The 27,963-nt window shown below is 53.4% G+C and overlaps 1 protein-coding gene across 1 annotated transcript in view; it reads left to right on the forward strand.

Moving 5' to 3' along the window:
• The window catches only part of HDAC11 (histone deacetylase 11), a 25,074-nt gene extending 2,406 nt beyond the window's left edge, over positions 1-22,668 (forward strand). The window contains exons 3-10 of the mRNA XM_017505025.2: positions 1,949-2,049; positions 13,485-13,601; positions 14,737-14,779; positions 17,163-17,239; positions 18,523-18,585; positions 19,513-19,609; positions 20,413-20,591; positions 20,789-22,668. Of these exons, the coding sequence (XP_017360514.1) occupies positions 1,949-2,049; positions 13,485-13,601; positions 14,737-14,779; positions 17,163-17,239; positions 18,523-18,585; positions 19,513-19,609; positions 20,413-20,591; positions 20,789-21,004 (893 nt within the window). The 3' untranslated portion in view covers positions 21,005-22,668. The remainder of the gene's footprint in view (positions 1-1,948; positions 2,050-13,484; positions 13,602-14,736; positions 14,780-17,162; positions 17,240-18,522; positions 18,586-19,512; positions 19,610-20,412; positions 20,592-20,788) is intronic.
• Positions 22,669-27,963: the final 5,295 nt, after the last annotated feature.

A 27,963-nucleotide genomic window follows, 5' to 3' on the forward strand; every position in this document is an offset into this window, starting at 1 on the left:
GCCTCGGCCTCCCAAAGTGCTGGGATTACAGGCTTGAGCCACCGCGCCCGGCAAGAAAAATCTTAAGTAGAAAAGAACACAGGTGGTGTGCCGCAATGGTGAGAGTCCTGGCGAGGTGAGTGGAGCCAGCCCACCTCCCACCTTGCTGTTCTCTTGCCTTCCTAAACACAGTCCTCAGGCTGTGTCTCCAGCAGGATCAGCTGGAGTAGTTCTCCCCATTACTCCCCTTGGGCTCCTGCCTCGCCAAGTAGCTCAACAGAAGGGTTCCTCCTCTCCTTCGTTTCAGAGCCAGCAGTTGGCCTGAGTTCCCTCCTCTCTCCTCTGAGGATGGAGGGGAGGCAGGGGCCATGTAGCAGATGGCCTCAGATGCTGTGCCAGCAAAGGAGCTGATCCTGTGCCTGAAGGCAGTGGGGACCATGGAATGTTCTGGGAGAGGAGTCCTGGCTGGAGCTATATATGGAAAATGTATGGAACTAGTTGGTTCTACCAGGGTTAGTTACTAGGGGTGACTCATTCAAAGATTTCCCTAGAACCCAGAGCATCATGGTCCAGTTCTCACAGTGCCCTAGGGCACTTTCTGCTCTCAGCCTCAGTTTCTTCCTTTGCAAAATGGAGCACATCTTGCCTGGTGTAGGCAAGGGGTGAGGAAATAAGGTATTGTTTCCCCTTTATCATTTGTAAACCACTGTTCTTATTTTTAATGACTTGGCCTTTGTCTAAAAACAACAACAAAAACACTTGTTTTAAAAGGAAACATTATGTCATCAAAATGGGAAAAGGCAATTTCACTTGCCATAAATAGGTCATGGTAAAAAAAGAAATGCAATGAAAACAACAGTTTAATTCAGTTCAGGCAGTTACTATTGCCTGCAGGCTGTGAGACTGACTGCTGGTTCAAAAGGAAGATGAGCAAAGCACAGGCAGGTGTTGGGAGGCCATGCCTCACTGAGCCTCCTGTGATGTCATCAGAAGGTGGAGGGAGGCCAGGCGCAGTGGTTCACGCCTATAATCTCAGCACTCTGGGAGGCCAAGGCTGGGGAATCACTTGAGGCCAGGAGTTTGAGACCAGCTTGGGCAACATAGCAAGACCCTGTCTCTACAAAATAAAAATAAAACACCTAGCCGGGGATGGTGGTATGCACCTGTAGTCCTAGCTACTTGAAATGCTGAGGCAGGAGGATCGCTTGAGCCCAGGAGCTCGAGGCTGCCGTGAGCTATGGTTGTGCCACGGCACTCCAGCCTGGGCTACAGAGCAAGACCTTGTCTCACATTTATTTATTTGTTTGTTTGTTTATTAAGACGGGGTCTCACTCCCATCACCCAGGCTAGAGTGCAGTGGCACAATCACAGCTCATTGCAGCCTCAACCTCCCTGGTTCAAGTGACCCTCCCACCTCATTTTTTGACATTTTATAGAGATTAGATCTCACTCTGTTGCCTAGGCTGGTCTTAAACTCCTGGGCTCAAGTGATCCACCTGCGTCAGCATCCCAAAGTGTTGGGATTACAGGCTTGAGCCACCACACCTGGCCAAGATCCTGTCTCTTTAAAGGGGAAAAACAAAAGGGATAAAAGGGTGAAGAGAGAATTCCTAAGAAGAGTTTTTCTCAGTCTGAGGGTCAACGTCTCTGCCCCTTGTGCCACCTGTCTCTGAAGGTTGCCTGGCACACCTGAGCTCTCCTTGTGACTATCAGTGGCTTGGGAAACACGGGACCGCTGTGTGTACAATATTCAGTGCTCCCTGGCCAGAGGCACTGGCCACTGTCCACAATGGCTGGGGAGGCTGCCCCTTCTTAGAAGGACCACAAGCCAGCAGTGCCAACCTACCCCTGGGGCGGCCTGGGGCGGGGGGGCCTGCCAGAGGCCAAGTCTGAAGCCTGTAGGAGGGTTTGGGGCTGGCCCTGGCCTTGAGGTCAGTGGGGAAGCAGGGTGCTCCCTCTGTGGTTTCAGAAGAGAAGCTTCTGTCTGACAGCATGCTGGTGGAGGCACGGGAGGCCTCGGAGGAGGACCTGCTGGTGGTGCACACGAGGCGCTATCTTAACGAGCTCAAGGTACAGGACGGCGGGCCTGGGGGAGGCTGTGGGCCTAGGACGGGGACTGCTAGCCAGGATTGGCCGGAGGCAAGAGGCAGCTCAGCCTGGGGAAGCACAGCCTCACAGGGCACCCATTCATGTCCCTAGTGTTGGGGGAATATGGGCGTCTGTGGTCCCCAAGAGAAGGAGCAAGGTCATAAAAAGGAAGACCTCAATTTGGTCCAGGCCACTATGAGGGTGGTGACCTCCCCTTCTCCAGGGTGTATGAAAGCCTTCATAGAAGTTTCAGGCTTCTACAGTATGACTTTCAATCTGTGCTCCCTGGACAGGCCTCACGGAGCCCAGCCACTGTCCTCATCCAACCATAGCTCTTTCACTTTGGCCTATTTTTGTTTGTTTGTTCATTTGTGTTTTGTTGTTTTTGTTTTTATGATGGAGTCTTGCTCTTCACTCAGGCTGGAGTGCAGTGGCGTGATCTTGGCTCACTGCAACCTCCGCCTCCCAGGTTCAAGCAATTCTCCTGCCTCGCCCTCCTGAGTGAGTAGCTGGGATTACAAGCACATGCCATCATGCCTGGCTAATTTCTTTGTATTTCAGTAGAGATGGGGGTTTCGCTATGTTGGCCAGGCCGGTCTCGAACTCCTGACCTCAGGTGGTCTGCCCACCTCTGCCTCCCAAAGTGCTGGGTTTACAGGCGTGAGCCACTGTACCCACCCTGTTTGTTATATTGGGCTAAAGTTTAAAACTCTGGTCTAAGGACTTCTGTTAAAGATTTGTTGAAAATTGTTGGTCTAAAAACTGATTTGGACCCCTCAGGGCTCAGCAGAGAACAGAAACAAGTGGGAGGGCCGGTGGTAGAGTCTGGGGTGAATTGGAGAACTCCTGCCGCTTCTCAAGGGGCTGCTACTCAGCTCCACTGTGGGCCCAGCATGGCCAGAGCACCTGGTCTTCAAAGAGAAGCCAGGAACCAGATTATTAAGTGACATTTCCTGATTTTTTTGTTTTTGTTTTTTGAGACAGAGTCTCACTCTTGTTGCCCAGGCTGGAGTGCAGTGGTGTGATCTCAGCTCACTGTAACCTCTGCCTCCTGGGTTCAAACAATTTTCCTGCCTAAGCCTTCCGAGTAGCTGGTATTACAGGTACCCGCCACTGTGCCTGGCTAATTTTTGTATTTTTAGTAGAGACAGGGTTTCACCATGTTGGCCAGGCTGGTCTCGAACTCCTGACCCCAGGTGACTACCCACCTTGGCCTCCCATAGTGCTGGGATTACAGGCATGAGCCACCACACCCGGCCCTGATTTCTTAATGTAGCATTCATTGTAAGATTGCAAAAGCCCACCTGTAGACTGAACTAGGCACACTGGCTGCCTGCTTGTGACCTTTTTTCCAGGGGAGGACACAGCTCCCATTAATGACTGAGTTTCTGAAGGCCAAGGCATTCAGTTCAGTGCTCTTTGTGGGATCAGAGGGAGGTTGGGTCAGGGGCTTGCATCGGAATCTGGTGCTGCCAGCCTGCCTTGGTGGGAGCAGGGTCAGGGATGCCTTAGGTTATCTGCCCCAAGAGTGTGGGAGCCCCGACCCCCAGGCTCCCTGGCTGGGCTCACCTTAGACTCAGAGCCACAGTGGATGTCTGAGGCCAGCAGGCCCCTCTGCTCCACAGATGGAAACGCCTAGGCCCAGAAAGGGGCTGTGCTCACTCAAGGTCACCTGGGAAGTTGGCCAGGCCTCGGGAATACCCCTGGCAGGCCATCCAGGCCAGTCTTCTAGGTTCCCAGTCAGGGCTGCTGCCTCCCTGCTCCCCGACTAGAGCCGGAGCTGTGAGAATTCTAGATGGGGTCACGACAGTGTGAGCTCATGAAAGATTACCAGGAAGAGGTTGAAACCTGGCTCCTGGGAGAGAGAGGGGTGTGAGGCCTTGGCAGGAAGCCCAGTGCTTGGCTGCCCTGGTTTCCCTAGGCATGCGTGGTCACAGTCCACAGCCTAGGGCTGAGCCAGGAGCACATGGCTGCCAGAGTCCCGAGGGTGAGGGGAAGGCAGCGACAGGAGGCGCTCAGCTGGGGCAGGGAGAAACCAGAGCAGAATGGGGCCAGGGTGTGAGTGAACCAGGCTGGGGGTGGGGCCCAGGCTCCAGGACCCCATGCATCCGAGGAGCCTTCAGGGGAACTGTGTAGGGCAGGCTTGGTCCTCCAAAAGCCTGAAAGCATCTTACTATGTGATATATAATAATACAGAATAGCTGGGTGTGGTGGCATGTACCTGTATTTCCAGCTACTTGGAAGCCTGAGGCAGGAGATCTTTAGCTCAGGAGTTTGAGGCTGCAGTGAGCTATTTTTACACCACTGCACTCCAGCTGGTGTGACAGAGTGAGGCTGTCTCTTAAAAAAATAAAAGTAGTAACAGGTAGAGTCCCAAGAAGAAAACTGAGGTTGGGGGCAGGAGGAGAATTCAGGTAACTGAAAAAGTCAACCAAGATGGTGATTCAGCTGCTTATTTGGCTTGGAGCTCCCTGGAAGCCAGAGCAAAAGGAGAAACATGATGGTTTCTACAGCACCTAATGAAGGTGAAGAAGTAGTCATTCAATACATCTGTATTGAAGGCCAGCTGTGTGCTGAGTACAGAGAGCACACACCATGGATTTGTATTTGAGTTGTGGAAGATAATTAAGGAAGCAGCTACCCAAGAGTTTTCAGAGAGCACCAAGGACCATGAAGAAAGTGAAAAATAGAGAGTAATTGGGTGCTCAGGGAGGGCTTCACAGAGGAGGTGATGTTTGATTGCGACTAAACAAAGGAGCAGGTGATACTCATGTATAGCTTTTTTTTTTATTTTTTAATTTTTGAGATGGAGTCTTGCTTTGTCGCCCAGGCTGGAGTGCAGTGATGTGATTTTGGCTCACAGCAACCATCACTTCCAGGTTCAAGTGATTCTCCTGCCTCAGCCTTCCAAGTAGCTAGGATTACAGGTGCCTGCCACCATACCCGGCTATTTTTTGTATTTTTAGTAGAGATGGAGTTTCACCATGTTGGCCATGCTGGTCTCGAACTCCTGACCTCCAGCAATCCATCTACCTTGGCCTCCCCAAGTGAGGGGATTACAGGCATGAGCCACCACTCCTGGCCCTCATATATAGCTTTGAAGGAAGAATGTTTCAGAATCCCAGGCCTGGAGGGTGGAGGAGACTTGGTCTCCCAAAGGAGAGAAGAATGCTTGGGAGGCTGGATGGAAGGGAATAAAACATTGCACTTGTACACAGTGCAGTAGGGAGGCCAGAGCCCCAGGCCTCACAGGGTCTTACAGGCTGTGGGAGGAGTACATATTGTGTTCCAGGGACCTTGGCCAGTCACAAGAGGGTTTTCAGCAGGAGGGTGATGTGGTGTGACATGCCCTTGCTGTCCAGGTGGGACCCCAGTCTGTTTCAGACATCATCTGAGACTGCCCCCTAGGGGGCAGCTCAGAAACATCTCCCACCTCCCGCAGATGTCTGCAATGTTTCTTTTCTCCTTCCTCTGCTGTGGGCACCCAGAGAGTGCCCTGGAGAGTCCTGCAGGTTTCTCAGGCTGCTTTTTCCTGATCATTCCGTGTGTGTTGTGTAACATCCACCCTCTCCCCTGCCTCATCCCATTCGGCCTCCAACCCCTGCTGGGGCTCATGCCTGACTCTGCACTGGTGTGGCCTTTGATACTTAATAAACAGGGCACTGAAGGAGAAGCAGGAACTTGATGTTTGCAAGATGATGTCAATTCAGGGAAACCCATGTTTATCAAGCTCCTACTGTGTGCAAGGTCCAGAGTTGGCTCCTCTGAGGGTGGCTGTTGAGCTCCCCAGCACCCCAGCACGCCAGCACTGGGCTCTTGCCTTTAGTTGATTCTCAGGTGACAGTTTGCCATGGAGTGTAGGTTAGTGCTGAGCAGTGTCTGACATCTTGCCCCTGTACACTTTGCACCGGGCGGTGCTTAGGATGCATGGATCCAGCAGGTGCTCAGAGGGCACCACTCTGTGATCTAGGTGCTGCAGGGATGGGATGGAGCAACAGACCTTTCTTGGTGGAGCTGGCATTTAGGTGGGAGAGTCAGACAATAAATGTAATAAGTGATGAGATAATATGTCAGACGGTGCTGAGTATCCTGAGGAAGGGAAGGGGCAGCAGGAAAGGAGCAGGGAGAGCTGGTGAGAGGACGGCAGTTTTAAATCAGGAGTTGGGAAAGGGCCTACTACATGTAAGGTGACATGTGATCATGCACAGGAAGGGAGTGGGTGAGTGGGTGATATGGTCATCCAGGGAAGGGCATTCCAAGCAGAAGGAACAGCAAGTGCAAACGGCCCAGGGCAGAACTATCTCCCGTGAGTTCCAGTACAGCGTGGGAGAGGAGACACAGACCACAGCTCTGCGGAGCACCTGGAGGGACCCTGAGGAGTCTCTAGGCGAATGAGCTCCTTTTGGTCTCCAACTCTCTTTTCCTTCTTCCCTGAGGGGATTCCTCTCGCCTTTAAAAAGCATTTTTTTTTATTGTGGTAAGATTCATATAACAAAATTAGCCATTAATCATTGTAAAGTGTACAGCTCAGTGGCGTTTAGTTCACTCACAAAGTGGTGCAACCATCACGTCTAGTTCCCAACATTTTTATCACTCCAAAAGGAAACCCTGTGCCCTTTAAACAGTTGCTCCCCATTCATCCCCTTAAGTCCCCTTGGTAATCACTCATCTGCATTCTGTCTCTGTGGATTTGCCTATCCTGGATATTTCATATACATGGAGTCATATAATGTGTGACCTTTTGTGTCTGGCTTATCCCACTTGGCACAGTGTTTTCAAGGTTCATCTGTGTTGTGTTGTGCATGTATCAGTACCTTATTCCTTTATACAGCTGAATGATACTCCGTTGTAAAACACTGAATTTGGTTTATCCATTCATTGGTTTATTGGCCTTTTGGCCATTGTGAGTAGTGTTGCTGTGAACATATGCATAAGAGTATTTATTAGAATACCTGTTTTCAGTTATTTGGGGTATACACCTAGGAGTAGAATTGCTGGGTCCCATGGCAATTCTGTTTAATTTTCTGAAAAACCATCAAGGTGATTTCCATGAGGCTGCACCATTTCCACCAGTAATGTAACAGGGTCCCAACTTCTCTACATTCTTTTCAATGCTTGTTATTTTCTGTTTTTTCTGGTGTGGCCATCTTACTGGGTGTGAAGTGGTGTCTCATGGTTTTAATTTGCATTTCCCTAATGGCTAATTAACACAGGATCTTTTCATGTGCTTGTTGGCTATTTGTATATCTCATTTGGAGAAATGTTTGTTCAAGTCCTTTGCCCATTTTAAAAATTGGCTTTTTGTTGAGTTGTAGGGTTCTTTATACATTCTGAATATCATACAATTTGTAAATAACTCCTCCCATTCTGTGGGTTGTATATTTTTGATAGAGTCCTTTAATGCCCCAAATTTTTAAATTTTGCTGAAGTCTAATTTATCTATTTTTTCCTTTGTTCCTTTTCTTTTGGCAATGGATCTAAGAATCCATTGCCAAACCCAAGGTCATGTATTTTCTTCTAAGAGTTTTATAGTTTTAAGTTATATTGAGGTCTTGATAAATTTTGAGTTAATTTTTGTATATGTGTGAGGCGAGTCCAACTTCATTGTTTTGTACTCGGATATCCAGTTCTCCCAGCACCATTTGTTAGGCTGTTTTTTCCCTCATTGAGTGGTCTTGGTACCTTTGTAGAAAATCAATTGGCCATAGATATATGAATTTATTTCTGGACTCTCAATTCTATTCATTTCATTGGTTTAAGAAAGGGTTGGACTCTTTCGACAGCCCAGACTGGAGTGCAGAGGCTTCATCTTGGCTAACTGCAACCTCCATCTCTTGGGTTCAAGCAATTCTCCCACTTCAGCCTCCTAAGTAGCTGGAACTACAGGCGTGTGCCACCATGCCTGGCTAATTTGTGTGTTTTTTGGTAGAGTCGGGGTTTTGCCATGTTGGCCAGGCTGGTCCTAAATTCCTGACCTCAAGTGATCTGCTCACCTTAGCCTCCCAAAGTGCTGGGATTACAGGCATGTGTGAGCCACTATGCCCGGCCAGTTCTATTCATCTGATCTATATATCTGTTCTTATGTCAATACTACACTATTTTGGTATTGTTACTGTGGCTTACTGTGGTTATCGTGGCTTTGGAGCAAACTTTGAAATTTGGAATTGCGAGGCCTCCAACTTTGTTCATTTTAAAGACGGTTTTGGCTATTTGAGGTCCCTTGAGATTCCATGTGAATTATAGCATCAACTTCCACTTTTTGCAAAAAAGGCCTTGGGATTTTGCCAGGAATTGCATTGAGTAAATTTATTTGGGGAGTTTTGCCATCTTAACGATATTTCGTTTTTCAATCCATGAGCATCAGATCTTGCACCTCTTGGCTAAATCTATTCCCATGCATTTTATTCTTTTTGATGTTATTATAAATGAAATTGTTTTAATTTCCCCTTAAGATTGTTCATTGCTGGTATATACAATAATCAGTTGTATGGAAATACAACTAATTTTTATGTGTTGATCTTGTAACATTCAACTTTGCTGAATTTGTTTCTTAGCTGTTTTTTTTTTTTTTTTTTTTTTTTTTTTGTTTTTTTTTTTTTTTTTTTTTTGAGATGGAGTCTTGCTCTGTCTCCAGGCTGGAGTGCAGTGGCACGATCTTGGCTCACTGCCACCTCTGCCTCCTGGGTTCAAGTGATTCTTTTGCCTCAGCCTCCCGAGTAGCTGGGACTACAGGCACATACCCCCATGCCCAGCTAATTTTTGTGTTTTTAGTAGAGATAGGGTTTCATTGTGTTGGCCAGGATGGTCTTGATCTCTTGACCTCGTGATCTGCCCACTTTGGCCTCCTAAAGTGCTGGGCTTTCAGGTGTGAGCCACTGTACCTGGCCTGTTTCTTAGCTTTAATAGGGGTGTGTGTGTGTGTGTGTGTGTGTGTGTGTGTGTGTATGTATGCTTTAGGCTCCCCTGTGTATAACATCATACTATTTGTGAATAGAGGTAGCTTCCTTTCCAGTTTGGATACCTTCTATTTCTTTTTCTTGTCTAATTTTTCTGATTGGAACTTCCATTACTATGTTGAATAGCAGTAGTGAAGCAGCCATCCTTGTCTTGCTCCTGATCTTAGACAGAAGGCTTTCAGTCTTTCACGGTTGAATATAATGGCAGCTGTGGGGTTACCTTTTTAAATGCCTTTTACCATGCTGAGGGAGTTCCCTCCTGTTGTTAGTTTGTTGAGTGGTTTTATCATGAAAGGCTGTTGAATTTTGTCAAAGGCTTTTTGTGTATCAGCTGAGAGATCGTGTTTTCCCCTTCTCTGCTTTTGCTCCCTTCTACTGGTAGAAAGGACCCACGTAAAACAAGCAGTGGGGGCCCTAGGGAGGTTGCAGCCTATCTCTTCCCTGACAACAGTTCTTGGTTTAAACCTCTGAGGGCAGGGAGTCTGCCTGAGGAAACCAGGCGTCTGGAAGGTGGAAGCTTATGGAGCTAAGTGGATGGGGCATTAGGTCCCAGAGGTGTGGCCAGCCCCAGGGATGTCCTGCTCTCTGTGGTGTCCCTTAGAGGCTAACGAAGTATGGAGGCCCTGATACCTGGTCAGATGCAGGCCATGCCCTTTGGCACGTGGTGGCATCAGTCTGGGGCAGACCTCCCATGCTCACATAGTGTATTCAGTCACCCAGCACTGTCTTAGGTTAGGTTCCCTAGAATGGTGGCTGTCAAACACAAGCAAGTGTCCAAAACACCTGGAGGGCTTGTTCCAGCAGATGGCTGGAACAAGTGTTGTGGATGCTGCTGGTCTGAGGACCACGTCTTTCGAAGCAGAATCTGAAATGGTGCGGGCGATTTTAGGTGAAACCTGCAAGAGATGCAGGCAGTGGGGAGTGGGTAGAATGAGCAGCTAGGCGCAGATACTGGTTTGGAAGATTCACTTTCTGACCAACAATTGGTCAGAAAGTGAATGTCCAGATGTCACCTGGTGGTGCCCTGAGCCCCCTCCTACTTGCCACCATCTCTGACCACACAGAGCCTGCTCTAGTCCAGTCCCTCTTTTCTCTTCTCCCCTCACCCAGGGCCCTGCCACTAGTCTGCCCCGCCTGATCTGTTTATTTCTCACCTCAGCCACTGATGGGTGGCTTTTCTAGAGCAGTGCCGCCCTGTGGAACCTTCCGCAGTGATGGAAATGCTCAGGCCTGCTCTGTGCCATCCAGTTGCCACTGGCCACGCACGGATCTTGAAATATGGAGAGTGTCACTGAGGAACAAAACTTGGATTTTTAAAAATATTGATGAATTTACGATCATTCGTAAGTAGCCAGCTGTGACTGATGGGATTGGATGGTTCCAGTCTAGGGTGTTGTTAGCCACATCACTGCCTTGTGCAGAAACCACTGCTGACCAGGAGAAGGCCCAAGTGCCAGCCTCCTCTTTGCTGCCCAAAGCTGCTGCTCCCCCGAGGGGCTCATCTCCCAGGAACAGTGGCACAGCAAACACACGTACTTTCTCCTGTAGGGGCTGGTCCCGCTGGCCAAGTCTCACGCATGCTCCTGCATGGCTGCACCTGGCCGCTGGTTCCTTGGTATCCTCCACAGACTGCACCTGGCCCTTGGTCAGGCACAGTCTGTGGAGGATACCAAGGAACCTCTTTGAGGTTCCCAAGTGTGTCCCATACCACGCAGCTTTGCAGAAGGTTAGTGTGTGTGACTTAAAAAGCAAAGAGGGCCAGCAGACTTTCTGACACTGGTCAGAGGGTGTGGGAAATCCTGGGGGGAGCAAAGTTAGAGAGGATTGTTTGCTGCGGAACTTCTCCGAGCCTTTAGCATGCCAGGGTGTGCTGCGAATCTCCAGGAGGCAGGCATCATAAGCCGGGCTTCTCAAATGACTCGCCGGTGGGAGCCTTCTCCAGGAGTGGTGTGCGAGACCCGTAGCTGTGGAGCATGCGAGTGGATGCCTTTCTCGTGGTTTGTGTCCATGATGCACCTCTTGGCTTCATTGTCTTCCAGTCTGTCCCCTGCTGGCTTCCCCAGGGAGGGAGGGAGGCCGTGACTCCATGTGCTCCTGCAGTGGCTCATTTGTTTGCTCATTCATTCATGGAAAACCATGGTTCCATGCGCTGTGCTGGGCAGTGGGATGGGTGTGGTGAGCAAGAGGAGCTGATGACCTCGGGCAGGGACCTTCTTTTCTCTGGGTCTGTCCCGTACCACACACACATGCATACACGCACATGCACATACCTGTGCGCGCACACACACACACACACACACACACACACACACACACGGGTGTGTCCTGCAGCTGTCCGGCCATCCTGGTCCCAGCTCTTAAACTGCCACCCCTTCCCAGGCCCCACGATGCCTCCATGTTATAGCCGGAGGGCCTGGGCTTGTGGAAGTGGTGCCCCATGGGTGCCCCTCCCTCCGGACCACAAATGGGACCCTGCTCACTGGCTTCTCCACCAGAGTGAGGGAATGATGCCAGCTTCCCTAGCCTTCAGCCGCCCTTGCCAGCCTGGGCTGGTGGCCACAGGCATTCCCCAGCACCACAACAGAAAGTCTGCCCTGGTGGCCAGGGCCTAATCCCTGAGGCCCCTCCTGTGGCCTGACCTAGGGTGTGTCCTGCTTCCTGCCTGGTTCCGAGTGGCCTGGCTCTGGCACCTCCTGGCCCTTCTGAGGTTCATCCCCCCCTCTGCCATCACACCATCCCTGGCCACCCTCTCCCTCCCTGCTGCCTGCTCTCCACCATTAAATATGCTCGGGTCTCCCATTCTAAAACTCCTCCTCCTGGTTGATGAATGCCGTGGCCACACTTCCCACTTCCCTCTCATGAAATGTTTCAGCGGCTTTGGTGCCTCCCTCCATCCGTTGCTTCCAGCCACCCTCTCTCCCTCTGGCCTCCTGAGCACCATACCTCAGGTCTTTCCACGCCTCACCCTGTCCCAGGGAAGCCCTCAATTATCCCCAGGGGCTCTCTGTCTGGGCCTTGCCCTTCAGCACGGGAGTCCTGCAGTCCCAACCCAGCCCTTTACCTCCCACTCTCCTGCCCCTGTTCTGAGCTCCAGCCTCACTTAAACCTCAGCTGTCTCACCTGGCTGCCCCAGAGGCTGAGTTGGCCCATGGAGAGCAGAACCTAGTGCCTTCTCTGTACCCTGCTTCAGGTTCACCTCTGAGCACCATTACCCTCACAGGTCCCAACACCTGGGCCCTCCATCCCTGTCCCCACATGTTGCCTGCTAACACCTGCTCTTCTTACCACCCAGAGCCTCCTTATCTCACGCTTCCTCCCTGGGGCTGCTGCTTCTATTCTTGTTCCCCTAATCGGTTCTTGCTACAGCTAGAGCAGCTTGGGATAGCATCATCTATGGCTCCCTACTGCTCTGATGACAATGTGCCAGCCTGTGCTAGCAGACTAGGCCCTGTGTTATAAGCTAAGCCTGCCCTGTTCCACCTGCGCCCCCGCTCCTCTGGATCATGGACTCACTTCTCTGCCCACAATCACCTTTTTCCCTTGACCTCTGCATCTAGATAACTGCTATTCACTCTTCACCTCCTGCAGATGCCACCTCCTCCAGAAAGCCTCTCTAACCCCCACCCAGTTCATCACCACGCTCATCACACTGCAAGTAAATGCCTGCAACTGTCCTGGCATGAGGATGGGCCCATCAGTGCCTACCTGGGGCACCTAGCAGGCACTTAGTAAATATTTACAAAATGAGTGGCTCTGTCTCAGGTGGGTGGGGAGCAGGGATGCATTTTCAGCCAGGATATGGCTTGGGGTTTGCGTGCAGCTGGGCAGCCAGTGCCATGGATGTTTACCTGGTGGACTTGGAGGTCACGGGACACACTCTGTCCTGGTCTTAGTGCAAATGCCTTTCAGGTACTGTAGACCCCCCAGCCTCAGCAGCTGGAGATGAGGGCAGTGCATTTCTTTTGCCAGGAAGGTCTGATTCCTGAGGACGAAGAGGCAATGCAGTGCAAGGGAGCAAGAGGCCAGTGCTCCAGTCCAGGCTCTGTCAGTGACTCACTGTGTGGCCTTGGGAAGATCCTCCCTGCCTGGGCCTCCCTACTACTCTTTTGTACAGTGGGTGGTCTGGGCCAGTTTGTTCTCCCAAAGCAGTCCTAGGCCTGCACTGCTGACTTGAAGCCCTCTGCAGCTCCTGTTCTAGGCACAAGAGGGCAGCCAAGGGCCTCAGAAACCCTTTAAGAAATGCATGGTGCAAACTGCTCTTTTCTGAGCCCGAAGCTTGGCAGGAGACTGGTAGGGTTGTGGCTCTGGCTCTCATTTCTACCAAAGGAAGTGTGCTTGACCAGGGAGTTCACCCAAGGGCACCTGGAAACTGTCCTTAAGGCATTTCCCAGGGATCTGATTTCCCACGGGTTGCCTCCGGGTGGGGCAACGAAGGCCAACAGCCCGTGTCTTTTTCCACAGTGGTCCTTTGCTGTTGCCACCATCACAGAAATCCCCCCTGTCATCTTTCTCCCCAACTTCCTTGTGCAGAGGAAGGTGCTGAGGCCCCTTCGGACCCAGACAGGAGGAACCATAATGGTAGGTGGCGGACGGGGCATGGCCGGGCTGGGAGCCCCCATACCCCTGGGTCCTTCTCACCTCCTTTGCCCTGGAATGCCTTCCTCCCACTTAGTAGTTGAACAGAATCTTAAATATTCCTCGAGGCTCAGCAACAATGACCCTTTCTCCAAAAGCCCTTTTTCCCTTTTGAGACATAGAATTCTCATTGTTCTTTTTCCTATGACCTACTGTTGGTTACCGTAATTGCTAATACATAATACATCTCTCCACCCACCAAAGCAGATATCCTAGCACTCTGACTCTAATGCACCCCACCAAATTTCTCTCTTTCTTTTCTTTCCTTCCTTCCTTCCTTCCCTCCCTCTTTCTTTCTTTCCTTCTTTCCTTCCTTCTTTCCTTCCTTCCTTCCTTCCTTCCTTCCTTCCTTCCTTCCTTCCTTCCTTCCTTCCTTCCTTCCTTCTTTCTTTTCTTTTCCTTTCCTTTCTCTTTTCTTTTCTTTTCTTTTCTTTCTTCTTTTTCTTCATTCTTTCTTTCAGTCTCACTCTGTCGCCCAGGCTGGAGTGCAGTGGCACGATCTTGGCTCACTGCAACCTCCCCCTCCCAGGTGCAAGTGATTCTCTCGCCTCAGCCTCCTGAGTAGCTGGGACTACAGGCATGCGCTATCATCTCCAGCTAATTTTTCTATTTTTACTAGAGACGGGGTTTCACCATGTTGGCCAGGATGGTCTTGAATTCCTGACCTCATGATCCACCTGCCTCGGCCTCCCAAAGTGTTGGGATTACAGCCGTGAGCCACTGCGCCCGGTCCAGTCTACTATATTTCTATGAGCAAAACTTTGGCTACTTTCTCTTTGAAAGTCACGTCAGAATTACTGTCAGCTCATATGTGATGGACGATAAGTACTTTTATTTCTTCCAGTTTCCTTGCACAGTTGCAAAGGTGCCTGTGCACTGTACATCTCATAGGCTAGTCAGTCTTGCACTCCTGGACTGTTGCTTGGGGTAGGGAGTTCTTTCCACACCCCTACCTTGTAGCTCATCCTTCACCCAGAGCTGACTAGAGGTAGTGTTTATGGAATGAGTCTATGAATCAGTGAATGAATGAATGGAGAACCGGCTGCCTGTGCCCCTCACCCTCTGCTTGTCTTTAAAGGCGGGGAAGCTGGCCGTGGAAAGAGGCTGGGCCATCAACGTGGGTGAGTGCTGGGAATGTCCTTGGGAATGTCCAGCTGGATTTGGTGGAACTGGCCTGAAAGGGGGCTGAGGGGAGGGCAGGAGGATTCTGGAGGTGGCAGCTGTGAGTTCAGTGGCTCTGGTGTCCCCAGGCTACCCTAGCCTCCTTGTGGAGTGCCCTGGAGGTGGATATGTAGCCTCCTAGTACCTGGGAGGGACTGACTAGTGCCTCCATCTGACATGGGATCCTTGTCTAAGGAGGTCCCCAAGTGGCTCTGCACCCCTGCCTTTGTACACTTCTAATGGTAGGGAGCTTCCTCCCTTCCAGAGAGCCTGTGCCATCCCTGGGCAGCTCTGCATGGTGTGAAGTCTGCCTTGTGGCTTCCCTGAAGGACTCCACCTGTGTCCTGGGGCCCAGGACAGACCATAGAAGCTGGGTCATGTTGGGTTGGGTAGACACACCCAGGATCAATACCACCACCTTTTCAAGGGTCTGGAGGGCCTGTGCTCCCCAGCTCCTTTGACTCTCCCACAAGAATGGCTCATGGGAGGGCTGCACACAGGTCTCCCTTGTCCCTGTCATTGTTCCTCCTGGAGGCACAGCCCTTGACAGTTTGCAAAGCTCTTTTTCACTCACACCCTTTTTTTTTTTTTTTTAAGATGGAGTCTCACTCTGTCACCAGGCTGGAGTGCAATGGCGTGATCTCAGCTCACTACAACCTCCACCTCCTGGGTTCAAGTGATTCTCCTCCCTCAGCCTCCCGAGTAGCTGGGACTACAGGCATGTGCCACCACGCCCAGCTAATTTTTGTATTTTTAGTAGAGGCAGGGTTTCACCATGTTGGCCAGGATGGATTCGATCGCTTGACCTCCTTGTGATCCGCCCACCTCGGCCTCCCTTTTTTTTTTTTTTTTTTTCCTTGAGATGGAGTTCTGCTCTTGTTGCCCAGGCTGGAGTGCAATAGCACAATTTTGGCTCACTTCAACCTCCGCCTCCCGGGTTCAAGCGATTCTCCTGCCTCAGCCTCCTGGAGTAGCTGGGATGACAGGCATGCACCATCTTGCCCAGCTAATTTTGTATTTTTGGTAGAGACAAGGTTTCTCCATGTTGGTTAGGCTGATCTCAAATTCCTGACCTCAGGTGATCTGCCCACTTTGGCCTCCCAAAGTGCTGGGATTACAGGCATGAGCCACTGCTCCTGGCCTTCACCCAGATTCTTATTTGAGCTGGGCATAATTGTCAGGCCTGTCTCACTGATGAGGAAATGGACATGGAGAGATGCCTAGTGGCTTGTGCAGACCCCCAAGGCAGGGTCCCCCAGCCTTTGGCTGTGAGCTCTGCAAGGGAGTGGCCACCCTGGGCCACTCCAGAGTTAGGGGGAGCCTCACTCTGCAGGGGCTGGGTCTCTTCCATTTTGGTATCACCAGATGCCCGGCATTCAGCCTGGCATAGTGATGATGTTACGGTACTCTGCTGCACAAACCCAGGAGTAATTTGTGCCCTGCGTGTCCACAGTGGGGTTCTGAGGAGGCCCGGATGGCCCTCCCCATGGCAGGTGTTACTGCCTGGTAGAGGTTAAGAGCCTGGGTCCTGATCCACCCTAGGTTTGATCCTGGTTCTGCTGTTACTTGGCTGTGTGACCCTGGGCAAGTTGCTGACCTCTGTGCCTCAGTCTCCTTATCTGTAAAATGTGGATGGTGAGACTAGTGCCCAGCTCAGTGCCCAGTCAGGTGTTCACTGTGATTGTCATTCATCATTACGAGCCAACAGTAGCCTCCTAGGGGGTGTGAGGGGCAAGTTCCTGGTTCCATGGGGCCAGCTGCACACTGTGTGACAGGGCAGTTGTTGGGCTCCATTTCAGAGGGCCCCTGCAACTCAGGCCATCCCAGGGGCTGCAGGGGAAGGGGTCTCTGGGCCCTGGGGCTCTGAGGCTCTCTCAGGGTTGAAGGGTGATGGATCCCGGGCTCTAGGGCCCTCCTCGTGGCTGTGGGCAGTCATGACCAGCAGAGGGTGCCCTTCCTGACCATCCCCTTTGGCCACTGGCAGAATCTGCACAGACCCCATACCACCACTCTTTCCTGGTGTGGGGGGCCACACATGGAGGCAGGCCCAGCTTGGTGGGGACAAGGAGCAGCTTTCTGCCTCGGGAATGATGAGCTCCCTGTCACTTGGGGGTATGAGTGGGCACTGGGGACTTGCTGGGGACACCATGAAGAGATGGCTGCCTTCTGTCCTCAGGATGGTGACATGTCCCGGCACTCAGTTCAGTTTGCCAACCCAGAGTCTGAGGCACCGGTCCCTGATGCTGAGCAGGGAGGATGCTGGGGGAGGTGAAGGGATGGAGGAACTCCTGGACTAAGCCTGGGAGCCAGGCTCTGAGCAGTACTGCTCTCTGCCCTTTGCAGGGGGTGGCTTCCACCATTGCTCCAGTGACCGAGGTGGGGGCTTCTGTGCCTATGCGGACATCACGCTCGCCATCAAGGTGTGTCTATGAGCATGTGGGGTCTCGCCTCCAAGAGCCCCCCTGGTATCCTCCCCACAGCTCCAAATTAACTGTTCTCACCTTGAATTATAGACAAGGGGCCTCTGCTGGAGCAGGGAGGGGGCTAGTCTGGGTTGCTCAGCCAGGCTGGAACAGAATCCAGATCTGACACTTGCTCCTCTTCCATGGTGCTTAGCAGGGTTGCTTGTGGTGGAAGGGAGTTATTCCAGCCTCCCACAGAGCCAGGGGACTAGAGAGGGCCAGGGTCTGCTACATAGCCACATATGAAGTTGTAGGAAGAAGGGCATGGCTGCAAAGGGAGTGGGAGTGCAGAGCGATGGTGCTGATAGCAGCGGGCACTTCTGCATGCTTCAACCTGCGCTGTGCTCCAGGACTCACTCCCTGAATCCTTGCAGACGTGCAGGCTGGGGCCCACAGAGGTGAGGGCATGCAGCTAGCAGGGGCAGAGCTGGCTCTGGCTTCTGGTCCTTGGACTCACTCCCTGAATCCTTGCAGACGTGCAGGCTGGGGCCCACAGAGGTGAGGGCATGCAGCTAGCAGGGGCAGAGCTGGCTCTGGCTTCTGGTCCTTGGACTCACTCCCTGAATCCTTGCAGACGTGCAGGCTGGGGCCCACAGAGGTGAGGGCATGCAGCTAGCAGGGGCAGAGCTGGCTCTGGCTTCTGGTCCTTGGGGCCCTGCAGCTCCCCCTCCACTCTGTGCCTGGCCTCATGCTGGGCATCAGGAACAGACTGACCTGTTCCCATGTGTCCCTGCTCTCACAGTGCACATAGACCAATGGGGAAGGCAGGCCGTTAGGAGAAAGGGGAAGCACAGGAGACCTTCCTGGGGAAGAGGGGTAGGGAATGAAGGCTTCCTGGAAGAGGGGGCATTTAGGACTTGGCCTTGTAGGATAAGGGAGAGGTTAGATGAAGTCCCAGGGCCGTGGGGATTATCTCCTTAACCCCCACACATTTCCTAGGGGATCTGGGAAAATCCAGGGCCTGAGTGACTCACTTGCCTCCTGACCTATGATCCTTCAGGGCACAGGACATGCCACCTCCTCCAGGGAGCCTTCCGTGACCACCTCCTGCATGCACACATGGAGCCCCACAGCTGGAGCTGCACAGCTCTCCCTGACAAGTGACATCTTTGCTGGGTGGCCTGATTACCTATAAGCATTATGCCCCCTGCCCTGCTCCTTACCAGCCAGCTGGGAGTTGCTGTAGGGCTGGGTCCTCTGGCCTGCCCAGGTCCTCATGTCTACCCTCTCCTCCCTGGCAGTTTCTGTTTGAGCGTGTGGAGGGCATCTCCAGGGCTACCATCATTGATCTTGATGCCCATCAGGTGAGTGCCCTGCAGGGGCTGGACTCTTGGGGGACCTGATGCCCCTAGTTCCAGAATCTCCCCGGGGAAGGAGAGTCTCCCTCCTCATGTCCCCACAGCTCTCACAGCTTCTGTCTTCTGTCTCTTGGGTTACAAATGGATGGTCTGTCTTTGTTGCTGTGTCCAGGACAGTGAGTCCTCCTTGCTCCCGAGGGTCCTCCCTCCCGCCTCCTGACTGCCGCACGAGGTTCTTCCTGAAGCCTACCTTGATGGGACTGCTCTCATACGCAGAGCTCTGCTGCGGCTCCGCATTGCTTATCAATGATTTGGGGCACTGCCCCCTGCCTAGACCTGCTGAGCACTGGGACCTGCCCCTCGGGCAGATGGCCACACATATGGCTTCAGGGTGGCTCGGGCACCTGGGGTTCCCATTTAAGGACTCAGCACCTAGGGAGTAAAGCATCAAAGCAGAGGGTTACCTCCTCCTCAGGACCCCTAACAAGGCCAGTGCCTCTGGTCAGATGGGGAAGGGACCTGGTGCACCCCCCCACACTGCTACTGCTGTGGCTTTGTGGTAGTTGGGGCCCTGCCTTGGGTTCACGTGACCCTGAGCTCCTGAGTCACATGTGCACAGTCTTTTACAGTTTGCTTTTCACATTCCTGATCCCAACCAGTTCCACCACAGACTTGAGAGGGCGGCAGGGCGGGATTTCTTCCTCTGATAGGGAACCTAAGAGGGCTAGGCTTGCTCAAGCTCATGCTGGAAGGTTCTGGGGCCTGGTTTTGAGGTTGAATCCCAGCTCTGCCCCTTAACAGCCATGAGACCCGCTGCCCCTGAGAGCAGGCCCTACTGCCCTGGCACATGGGGAATTTCCTGAGGCAGGGTGGCAGAGCCCCCATCTTGCCTAGGGCACCTGCCCAAGAGTGGCTACTGTGACTTCCCCACAGGGCAATGGGCACGAGCGAGACTTCATGGACGACAAGCGCGTGTACATCATGGATGTCTACAACCGCCACATCTACCCCGGGGACCGCTTTGCCAAGCGTAAGCTGCCACCCCTCCCCTGGTCCTGAGTGTGTCCTTGTGGATGAGGCGCTCTCCTGCGTATCTCCTGCCTGCTGGGCCCTGCAGAAGCCACTACAGTGGTTCATAGCATCCCTGTGAGGGATCCTTTCCATTTTACAGATGAGGAAACTGAGCCCTAGAGAAGTCACTCAACCCACCCAAGATCACATAACCCTGTCCAAAAAACGTGCATCTGCCTGGCAAGAAAACAGGAGAGGATGAAAGAAATAAAGGAAAAAATTGAATAAATTTGAAAATACAAAATAAGAAATTCACGCATAATAGTTAAAATGAAAGTGCATTAAACTTATCAGTCAAAAGGCAGACTCTCCGATGAGATTTGAAAACAGGGCTCCCACCTTGGCAGATAGGGAACATTTTTGCACCAGTTGTGGTGAGTCTGGTGTGGATAAGTCAGCAGCTGGTATGGCCCAAGGGACCAGTTTCTGAATGGAACCTCACAGGTGTTGAGCCTACGCTTGAGGGCAGCGCAGGGGGTCCACATGTGTAGGCAAGGCCTGGCGGAGGCAGTGAAATCCGACGTTGCTGACACGGATCTCCACATCCCCAGGGCAGTGTTTCGGCCCCAGTGCCCCTCCTCTCCTTTGAGCCCCCTTTTTGTACCTCTCAGTGCCCTTTTTAGCTTAGTTTTGGATGGCATGAGGTCGAGCAGTGCCGGAATCTAACAGACCAGTTTCCAGTCTTGCCTTGTGTCCACAGTCTTGTGCTGAGCCTCAGTTTCCCTTCTCTGCAAATTGAGGCTATCCATGTCTCCCTCCCAGAGGCTATCAGGCGGAAGGTGGAGCTGGAGTGGGGCACGGAGGATGATGAGTACCTGGTTAAGGTGGAGAGGAACATTGAGAAGGCCCTCCAGGAGCACCTGCCGGACGTGGTGGTATACAACGCAGGCACTGACATCCTTGAGGGGGACCGCCTTGGGGGACTGTCCATCAGCCCAGCGGTATGTCCTGACCCTGGGGGCCGCAGGGAGGGTCTGCTCTGTGGACTCAGCAGCAGCAGGAAAGGTTGGGCAGCCTCATATCAGGGAGGAGATGGGCTGAAGCAATAGCAGTCTGGAGCAAGGCTAGCCCTGCAGCAGGACTTCCTGACACCATGGGGATCTGGCCTGCCTGAGTCACCCTCTTCTTCCCCCAATAGGGCATCGTGAAGCGGGATGAACTAGTGTTCCGGATGGTCCGTGGCCGCCAGGTGCCCATCCTCATGGTGACCTCAGGCGGGTACCAGAAGCGCACAGCCCGCATCATTGCTGACTCCATCCTTAATTTGTTTGGCCTGGGGCTCATTGGGCCTGAGTCACCCAGCATCTCGGCACAGAACTCAGACACACCGCTGCTTCCCCCTGCAGTGCCCTGACCCTCGCTGCCCTGCCTGTCACTTGGCCCCGCCTATCCGCCCCTTAGTGCTTTTTGTTTCTAACCTCTCGGGGTGGTGGAGGCAGCCTTCAGCGAGCATGGAGGGGCAGGGCCATCCCTGGCTGGGGCCTGGAGCTGGCCCTTCCTCCACTTTTCCCCACTGGATGCCAGAGGGGCTCGAGGCCTCTATGGGTGGGGGCAGAAGGCAGAGCCTGTGTCCCAGGGGGACCCACATGGAGTCACAGGCCCATGGGTCCAGGGAGGCAGACAGTTCACTGAGAATCAGGGAGGACCAGCGAGATCCTAGGCACAGCGAGGGCCCTGGGTTTGGGGTGTTCTGGAGAATGGCAGACCCAGGTCAGAGTGAGGAAGCTTCCACCTCCATCCTGACTGGGCCTCCCTCCCTACCCTTGGTCATGGGATTTGCTGTCCTCTTTGCCCCAGAGCTGAAGAGCCGTGGGCGCTAGTGTGGATGGCCTGGGAGGTGCTGGGGCTAGGTCTCCAGGTGGGTCTGGTTCCCAGGCAGCAGGTGGGAAGCCTGGGCCTGGATGTGAGGGGTGGTCAGGAGTGGGTACAGGTGGGGTTCACCCTCAATAAAGCAAGGTCTGGACTTGCCTTCCCAGGCCCTTCTGTGGGGGTGAAGGTGGGGAAGACCTGTGGCCCCCAGATCCCTGCTTTGGCAGCAGTCTGTCCTGTTCAGTGCAAGGGGCAGGTTTTTGGGGAGGAATTCTTAGCTCAGGGACAGGCCTCAGCCCTGGAACCTCCAGGGGGCTGCTGACCCAGGTGGGGAGGGGGCAGAAGAAGGGTGGGGGACATGGGCCGGCCAGGCTCACAGGTGGAAATCAGGGATGCAGGCTGGTGGTTAAGCCAGGTCTGGGAGGGACCCAGGCACTGGTGAGGAGGGGCAGGGCTTCCTCTTCCTGGGGAGAGGGCAGCGAGGATCTCTATCCCGGCCTGGGGGTTGTGAGCATAGGTGGCCAGGGCAGGGCCCTGGGTGGGGCTGTGGCCTCCATTGGCCCCACCAAAGTGCCCGGGCCCCGATCCCTCTCTGTGCCCAGGGCCCTCAGGTGGGCCGGGCCTCTGGCCTGTTCCCCAGCCCTACTCTGATGGGGACATTCAGGGCCCTCCAGGAAGTATGCTGGGAGCATCCGCCCCTGCTAGCCAGCGGCTGTGGCCCTGACCAAATCAGGGCTGGGGAGGGAAAGTGGGTCCGTGGAGGTGTCCCTGCTCCATCAGCCCCCTACAGGACTTGTGTTCATTACAGTGGGGGGGCTTCCACTGTCTCCCAGCCTCCCTCATTCTCCCTCTGCTGCAGGGGGAGGGTTCCAAGATCACAAATTGTCAACAGTGCCGGCCTCCTGAGGCTCTAACAATGCACTCCGAGACCCCTACCCTTGCCGTTGGTCTCTGTCGCCGACTCGAGGCACCTAACATCTGTTCACACCCAATGCAGGCCAGCAACTTCTGGGGCTCAGCCACAGACATGGTTTGTCACTGCTGAGCTGTTGCTAGAGAGCCTAGAGGCTTGATTGACCCAGGCTGCTGTGTGCCCTGGAGGTGAAGAATCCCCACCTACTAGGGGTGAAAGGAAATGAAGATGGAAAGTTCTTGTAGCACAAGGCCTGACATGGGTAGCTGCTCAATAAATGCTAGTGTGTGATTCCATCCTCTGAGTCCTGTGGAGTTGATAATGATTCCCATTTCACAGATGAGGAAACTGAGGCTTGGCAGGGGTGAGAAATTTGCCCCAGGCTGTACCTCTCAGCAGATCTCAACAGTGGTAGAGCCAGCTTGCATCCAGCTCTGCCAGATTCCAAAGTAAAAGTTCTCAGCTGCCTCACACTTGGCAGGGGGGTGGCGTGGGGGAGTTACTCTCTGAACAGAGAAGGGTCTAGAGTCCCTGGGGGGTAAAGGTCACTGGGTGGGGGTTTGGGACAGCCTGGGAATGAGTGGGCAGGGACAGCTGGGCTGTAATGGTGGCTCTGCACAGCGGGAGGAGGTCCTGGCAGGGCAGCAGGTGGAAGGGGTGTCTTCTAGGCCTGGGGTGCTTTTGGAACACTTGCATACTGGGGTGGAAGGTGGGGTGTCCAGGCAGTGGGGGAGGCAGAACCTTGGCCGGGCAGAGTGACCGGAGCATCCTCAGTATCAGTGGCACAGCCTGGGTGGGGGGCAGGGTGGCCTCCTAAGGGTCAGAAAGGGTGCTAGGGATAAGGACATAGGGGTGGCGGGCAGGCATCCAGCTTGGCACTCCTGTGCTGGGTATGAGGAGACCGATGAAGGCCGACGCTGACCAGGGGGTATTAAGGGCCAGGACCTATTCAGGCTGTGGTTAGGAATTGCATATGGAACCTCATGGCACTTCAAGGTTCGAACGTTTCCATGCCTACTTCACAGATGCAGAAGTGGCGGCAGGAAAGGGGTTAGTTACTTGCTGAGTGCCGTAGCCCCTAAGTGGAGGAGTGAGGACTAGGGCCCAGGCCGCAGCTCCAGAACTTGTGAGCTGCTTCATCCTTAAAGATGCTTGTGGAAGAGGTTGTCCTGGAAAAAGAGCCTTAGTATCTGGAAGGCGCTCAGGACACCAGGTAGCTTTCTGCTGCTCCCGGTAACTGTCAGAGTAAGGCGGAGGAGTGTCCTATAGGTGAGGCGGAAGAATTGAGGCTAGGTGGTGTTTGGACATGTTTGCAGAATCTGTGAATTTTGCTGTGTGTAAATTACACACAGTTACATCCCAGGCTGTCCCAGACCAGGTCAGCTTCATGAAGTGGCTGAGAAGTGGCACAGCAGCCCTGGGTAAGTGCAGGGACAGGCTGGGGATGACTGGCCATCAGACTCATGATCCAGGGAGACCTTGGGAGGCATGACCTTGCACCATGCCTGGCCAGTGAGCCAGCTGAGGCTTGGGAAGAGGGATTTCATCTTGGGGGTCACAGCTCTATTCTCTACCGGGTGGACACAGGGAGGTTCCAGCAGGAAGCAGCAGTGCCTGGTTGTAACCTGGCCCCTGCCCAGGACCCACTCCTCCAGGCTAGGCTAATAAGGCCGCAGCATGGGGACAGAGGCAGGCATGAATGTCTCCACCCTGCCGGCTCAGGCATAAACAAAGGCGGATGCTGGCATGGGGCCCCTCCCTGCCTAGCAGGACTCCCAGGCAGACCTAAAGGAAGACTTTTATGATGACTCCCTGGCTCCTCAGCCAGACGTTTGAGGTTTAGGGCCAGGAACTCCTCCAGGGCAGCCTGCCCTTGAGTTGGTTTCATTCAGCTCAGCCAACACTGGCTGGGGACACCCTGCTTAGGCCCAGGGCCAATGTGGGAGGCTCTGCACCACCCTGGGAGTGTCACATGATTGCTAGGGAGGCCCACTGAGTGGCTGTGTGGGCTCCAGTCCCTCTAGCCTGGCTCTGAGTCCTGCCTCATCCCCTCGCTAGCTGTGTTCCTTAGTTTACTCATCTGCAAAATGGGGATGATAGTACCTACCTCCTAGGTGTTAGAGAAATGAGCGAATGTTTGTAAAGGGCTAAGCACTCAACAAGGGTAAGCACTCAACCGAGCTACTCATAATCACCGTCATCACCACCACCTTATTACTGATGGGAAACAGAAACTCAGGTGAACAGGCTTGCCCAAGACTGCACAGTTGGGCAATGCAAAGCCAGCGAATGCACCCACATCCATCCGACTCCAACACTAGTGCCCCTTCCCCATGGCCAGGCCCTCTGGCAAAGAGTGTCTTGGTGAGCATGGCATCCTGTATGCCGCCTGGACTCCATGCCCTTCCCCAGCTCACACCCTTACCAGCAGCCCTGGGAGAGGCAGGCCTCAGCACCCCTGTTGTCCAGATGAGACAGGGACCTAGAGGGGAAAGGCAGTCCCACAGGCCCTCAGTGGTGGTGGCAGGGCCTGGTGGAGGGAAGTGTGGCACCTGTGGGTACATGGCTGTCTACTCAGGCTACAGCCTGCAGAGATAAGCACTCCCACGTCCTGCCCTTGACATGCTGTTTGGCTGGAAAACATATACTAGGCTTTCTGAAAGGTGATTGGCTTTCAGCCTGAATTTTCAAAGTACAAAGTGAATTTAAAAATCATCATAAAACAGAGCAGGCGGCTGAGAAATACATCATGGATTGGCACATGCAGCTGGAGCTAAGGCCCTAGAGACCACCTGTTCCACCTGCCCGTTCCACGTGCAGAGACCCAGCCTCGGCGCTGCAGCTGGACCAGGCGTGCGGGGGTGGATGAGAAGGGAGGTGTCCTTCGAAGAGGCCTGCTCACCCTGGCTTAGTGCTGGCTGTCGGCGTCATTGATTTGTGGATGGGGAAGGTGAGGCCCAGGAAGGACTTTAAGGAGCCTGGCGCCCCCTGGCAAGCAAACCATGGCCCCAGCCCCTTCCTCTCCCCCCCGGCAGCCTCCTTGTGAGGGTGGCTGTGGTGAGCTTGTGCCATGTGCCAGGCCTGACGTCAACGAGAGGATTGCAGAGGCCCCTGCAGGGTGAGGCCCGTGCTACTGTCTGCATGCCTGGTCCTTGTTCGTCCTCACAGCAGCCTCCCTATGCAGGTCCTGGCGCTCCATTGTCCAGGCTGGAACACCGAGGCTCAGAGAGGCCTGCAGGCCCTCGCCCACGGCCATACATGGTGGAGTGGCAGAGTGGTAAGTCTTCTCCACCACCCCGGTGTTGACCTCTGAACTCCCTGGTTTTATTAGGGCTCAGGCACAGTGGACAGGGTGGGTAAGAGCCAGGACTTCAGCTCACGGTGGAGAGTGGCCTTCAGAGGAGGAACGCAGCTTTGGGTTGTCCAACGAGGGTTTCAGTCCTGCCTCTGCTGCATACCTGCGGCGTGGCCCTGGGCTGAGCCTCACTGCCTCCTCTATAGAGGACTCTGGTAACAGTGGGAGTGAGGCTGGCATACAGCAGGTGCATAACACGTGACGCTGGCCATGAACTTCTTTATCCTCTTCTGTTCTCATCACCTCTTTGACCCAGAAACAAGGTAAAGTCCTGTTTCCATCTCTGGTTTCCGGCCTCTAAGTGGGCTGTGGGGGCTGGCCCTTTAAGGCAGGGCCCCAGGCCAAGGCTTACCCAGCCCTCTCATGCACCCACCTCGGGCTGGGCCTGAACCCACACCACCCTCCCATGGATCCAGGCTCCTGGCTGTAGAGTTCACAGGGTCTGTTCAGCTGAAAGGACCTGGGGACACACATCATTAAGCCTGGCCTCCGGGATGCTGGGGAGCCTCCCTGAAGCCTGCTGCACCCCCAGCCCTCTGTCCCGGGAATGGAGCTGGACGGGTTCTATCTCCAAACTGTGGTAGGACAGCCTTCTTCCCATACATGAAAAATTCGGGCCTGAACTTGGATCTGTGTTTGAATCTAGGCTCTCGGTGACTCTGGGCAAATCACCTCATGCTTTGTGCCTCAGTTTCTTCCTTTGTAAATGGGGATGATAATCCCTTCCTTCCCCAGGCTGGCTTTTGAGGGTCAAGGAGGCCAGGCAGGTAAAGCACCAGTCTGGGTCCCCTTCATCACCCAGAATTCACAAGTCACCCCTTCTGGTCCTGAGAGACAGTGATATTCTTTTTTTTTTTTTTTGAGATGGAGTCTTGCTCTGTCACCAAGGCTGGAGTGCAGCAGCACAATCTTGGCTCACTGCAGCCTCTGCCTCCCAGGTTCAACTGATTCTCCTTCCTCAGCCTCCCAAGTAGCTGGGATTCTAGGCACCTGCCACCACACCAGGCTAGTTTTTGTATTTTTGTTAGAGATGGGATTTCACTATGTTGGCCAGCCTGGTCTCAAACTACTGATTCTGTCTGCCTTGGCCTCCCAAAGTGTTGGGATTACAGGTGTGAGCCACTGCACCCAGCTGACAGTGAGCTTGAAGAAGCAGTTAGCGTGACCAGTGCATGCACGCTCTGGGAACTAGGGCAGCAGATTCAAGTCCCACTGCTGCCCCTACCCTCCATGTGACCTTGGGCAGGTGACAGCTCCCTGGGCCTCAGTTTTCCCGTCTGTCAAATAGGGTTCACACTAGCACTGGCCTCACAGAGTAGTTGTGAGAAGGAATAAATCCATTTAAGCATCAGAACTGCACCTAATCAGCCTCAGCTCTTGCATCACTGAGGGGCAGGGGTTGCCAATATTGCTGTAATCACCAACTCCACCTTTATTTACCCTGCAAAACAGTACAGTAAGTCCACATTTAAGTCCTTGATAGGGTCTTGGAAACTGACTTCAAGTGAAACCATGTAAAATAGTTTGAATCAGGCCAGGGGCTCACACTTGTAATCTCAGCACTTTGGGAGACTGAGGTGGACGGATCACCTGAGGTCAGGAGTTTGAGCCCCACTGGCCAACATGGTGAAATCCTGTTTCTATTAAAAATACAAAAATTAGGCAGGACACAGTGGCTCATGCCTGTAATCCCAGGACTTTGGGGGGCCGAGGCAGGTGGATCATGAGGTCAAGAGATCAAGACCATCCTGGCCAACATGGTGAAACCCCGTCTGTACTAAAAATACAAAAATGAGCTGGGCTTGGTGGCGCACACCTATAGTCCTAGCTACTCAGGAGTCAGAGGTTGCAGTGAGCCGAGATCGCGCCACTGAACTCCAGCCTGGCGCCTGGTGACGGAACAAGACTCTGTCTCAAAAAAAAAAAAAGAATACAAAAATTAGCCAGGCATGGTGGCGTGTACCTGTGATCCCAGTTACTGGGGAGGCTGAGGCAGGAGAATTGCCTGAGCCATGGAGGTGGAGGCTTCAGTGAGCTGAGATTGTGCCACTGCACTCTAGCCTGGGCGACAGATTGATTGGGATTCCATCTCCAAAAGAAAAATAGTTTGGGCCGGGCGAGATGGCTCACGCCTGTAATCCCAGCACTTTGGGAGGCTGAGGTGGGTGGATCACGAGGTCAGGAGGTGAGACCATCTTGGCTAGCACGGTGAAACCCCAACTCTACTAAAAATTAA

This window comes from Cebus imitator, unplaced genomic scaffold, assembly GCF_001604975.1.
Source record: "Cebus imitator isolate Cc_AM_T3 unplaced genomic scaffold, Cebus_imitator-1.0 Scaffold332, whole genome shotgun sequence".
NCBI classification, from domain to species: domain Eukaryota; kingdom Metazoa; phylum Chordata; class Mammalia; order Primates; family Cebidae; genus Cebus; species Cebus imitator.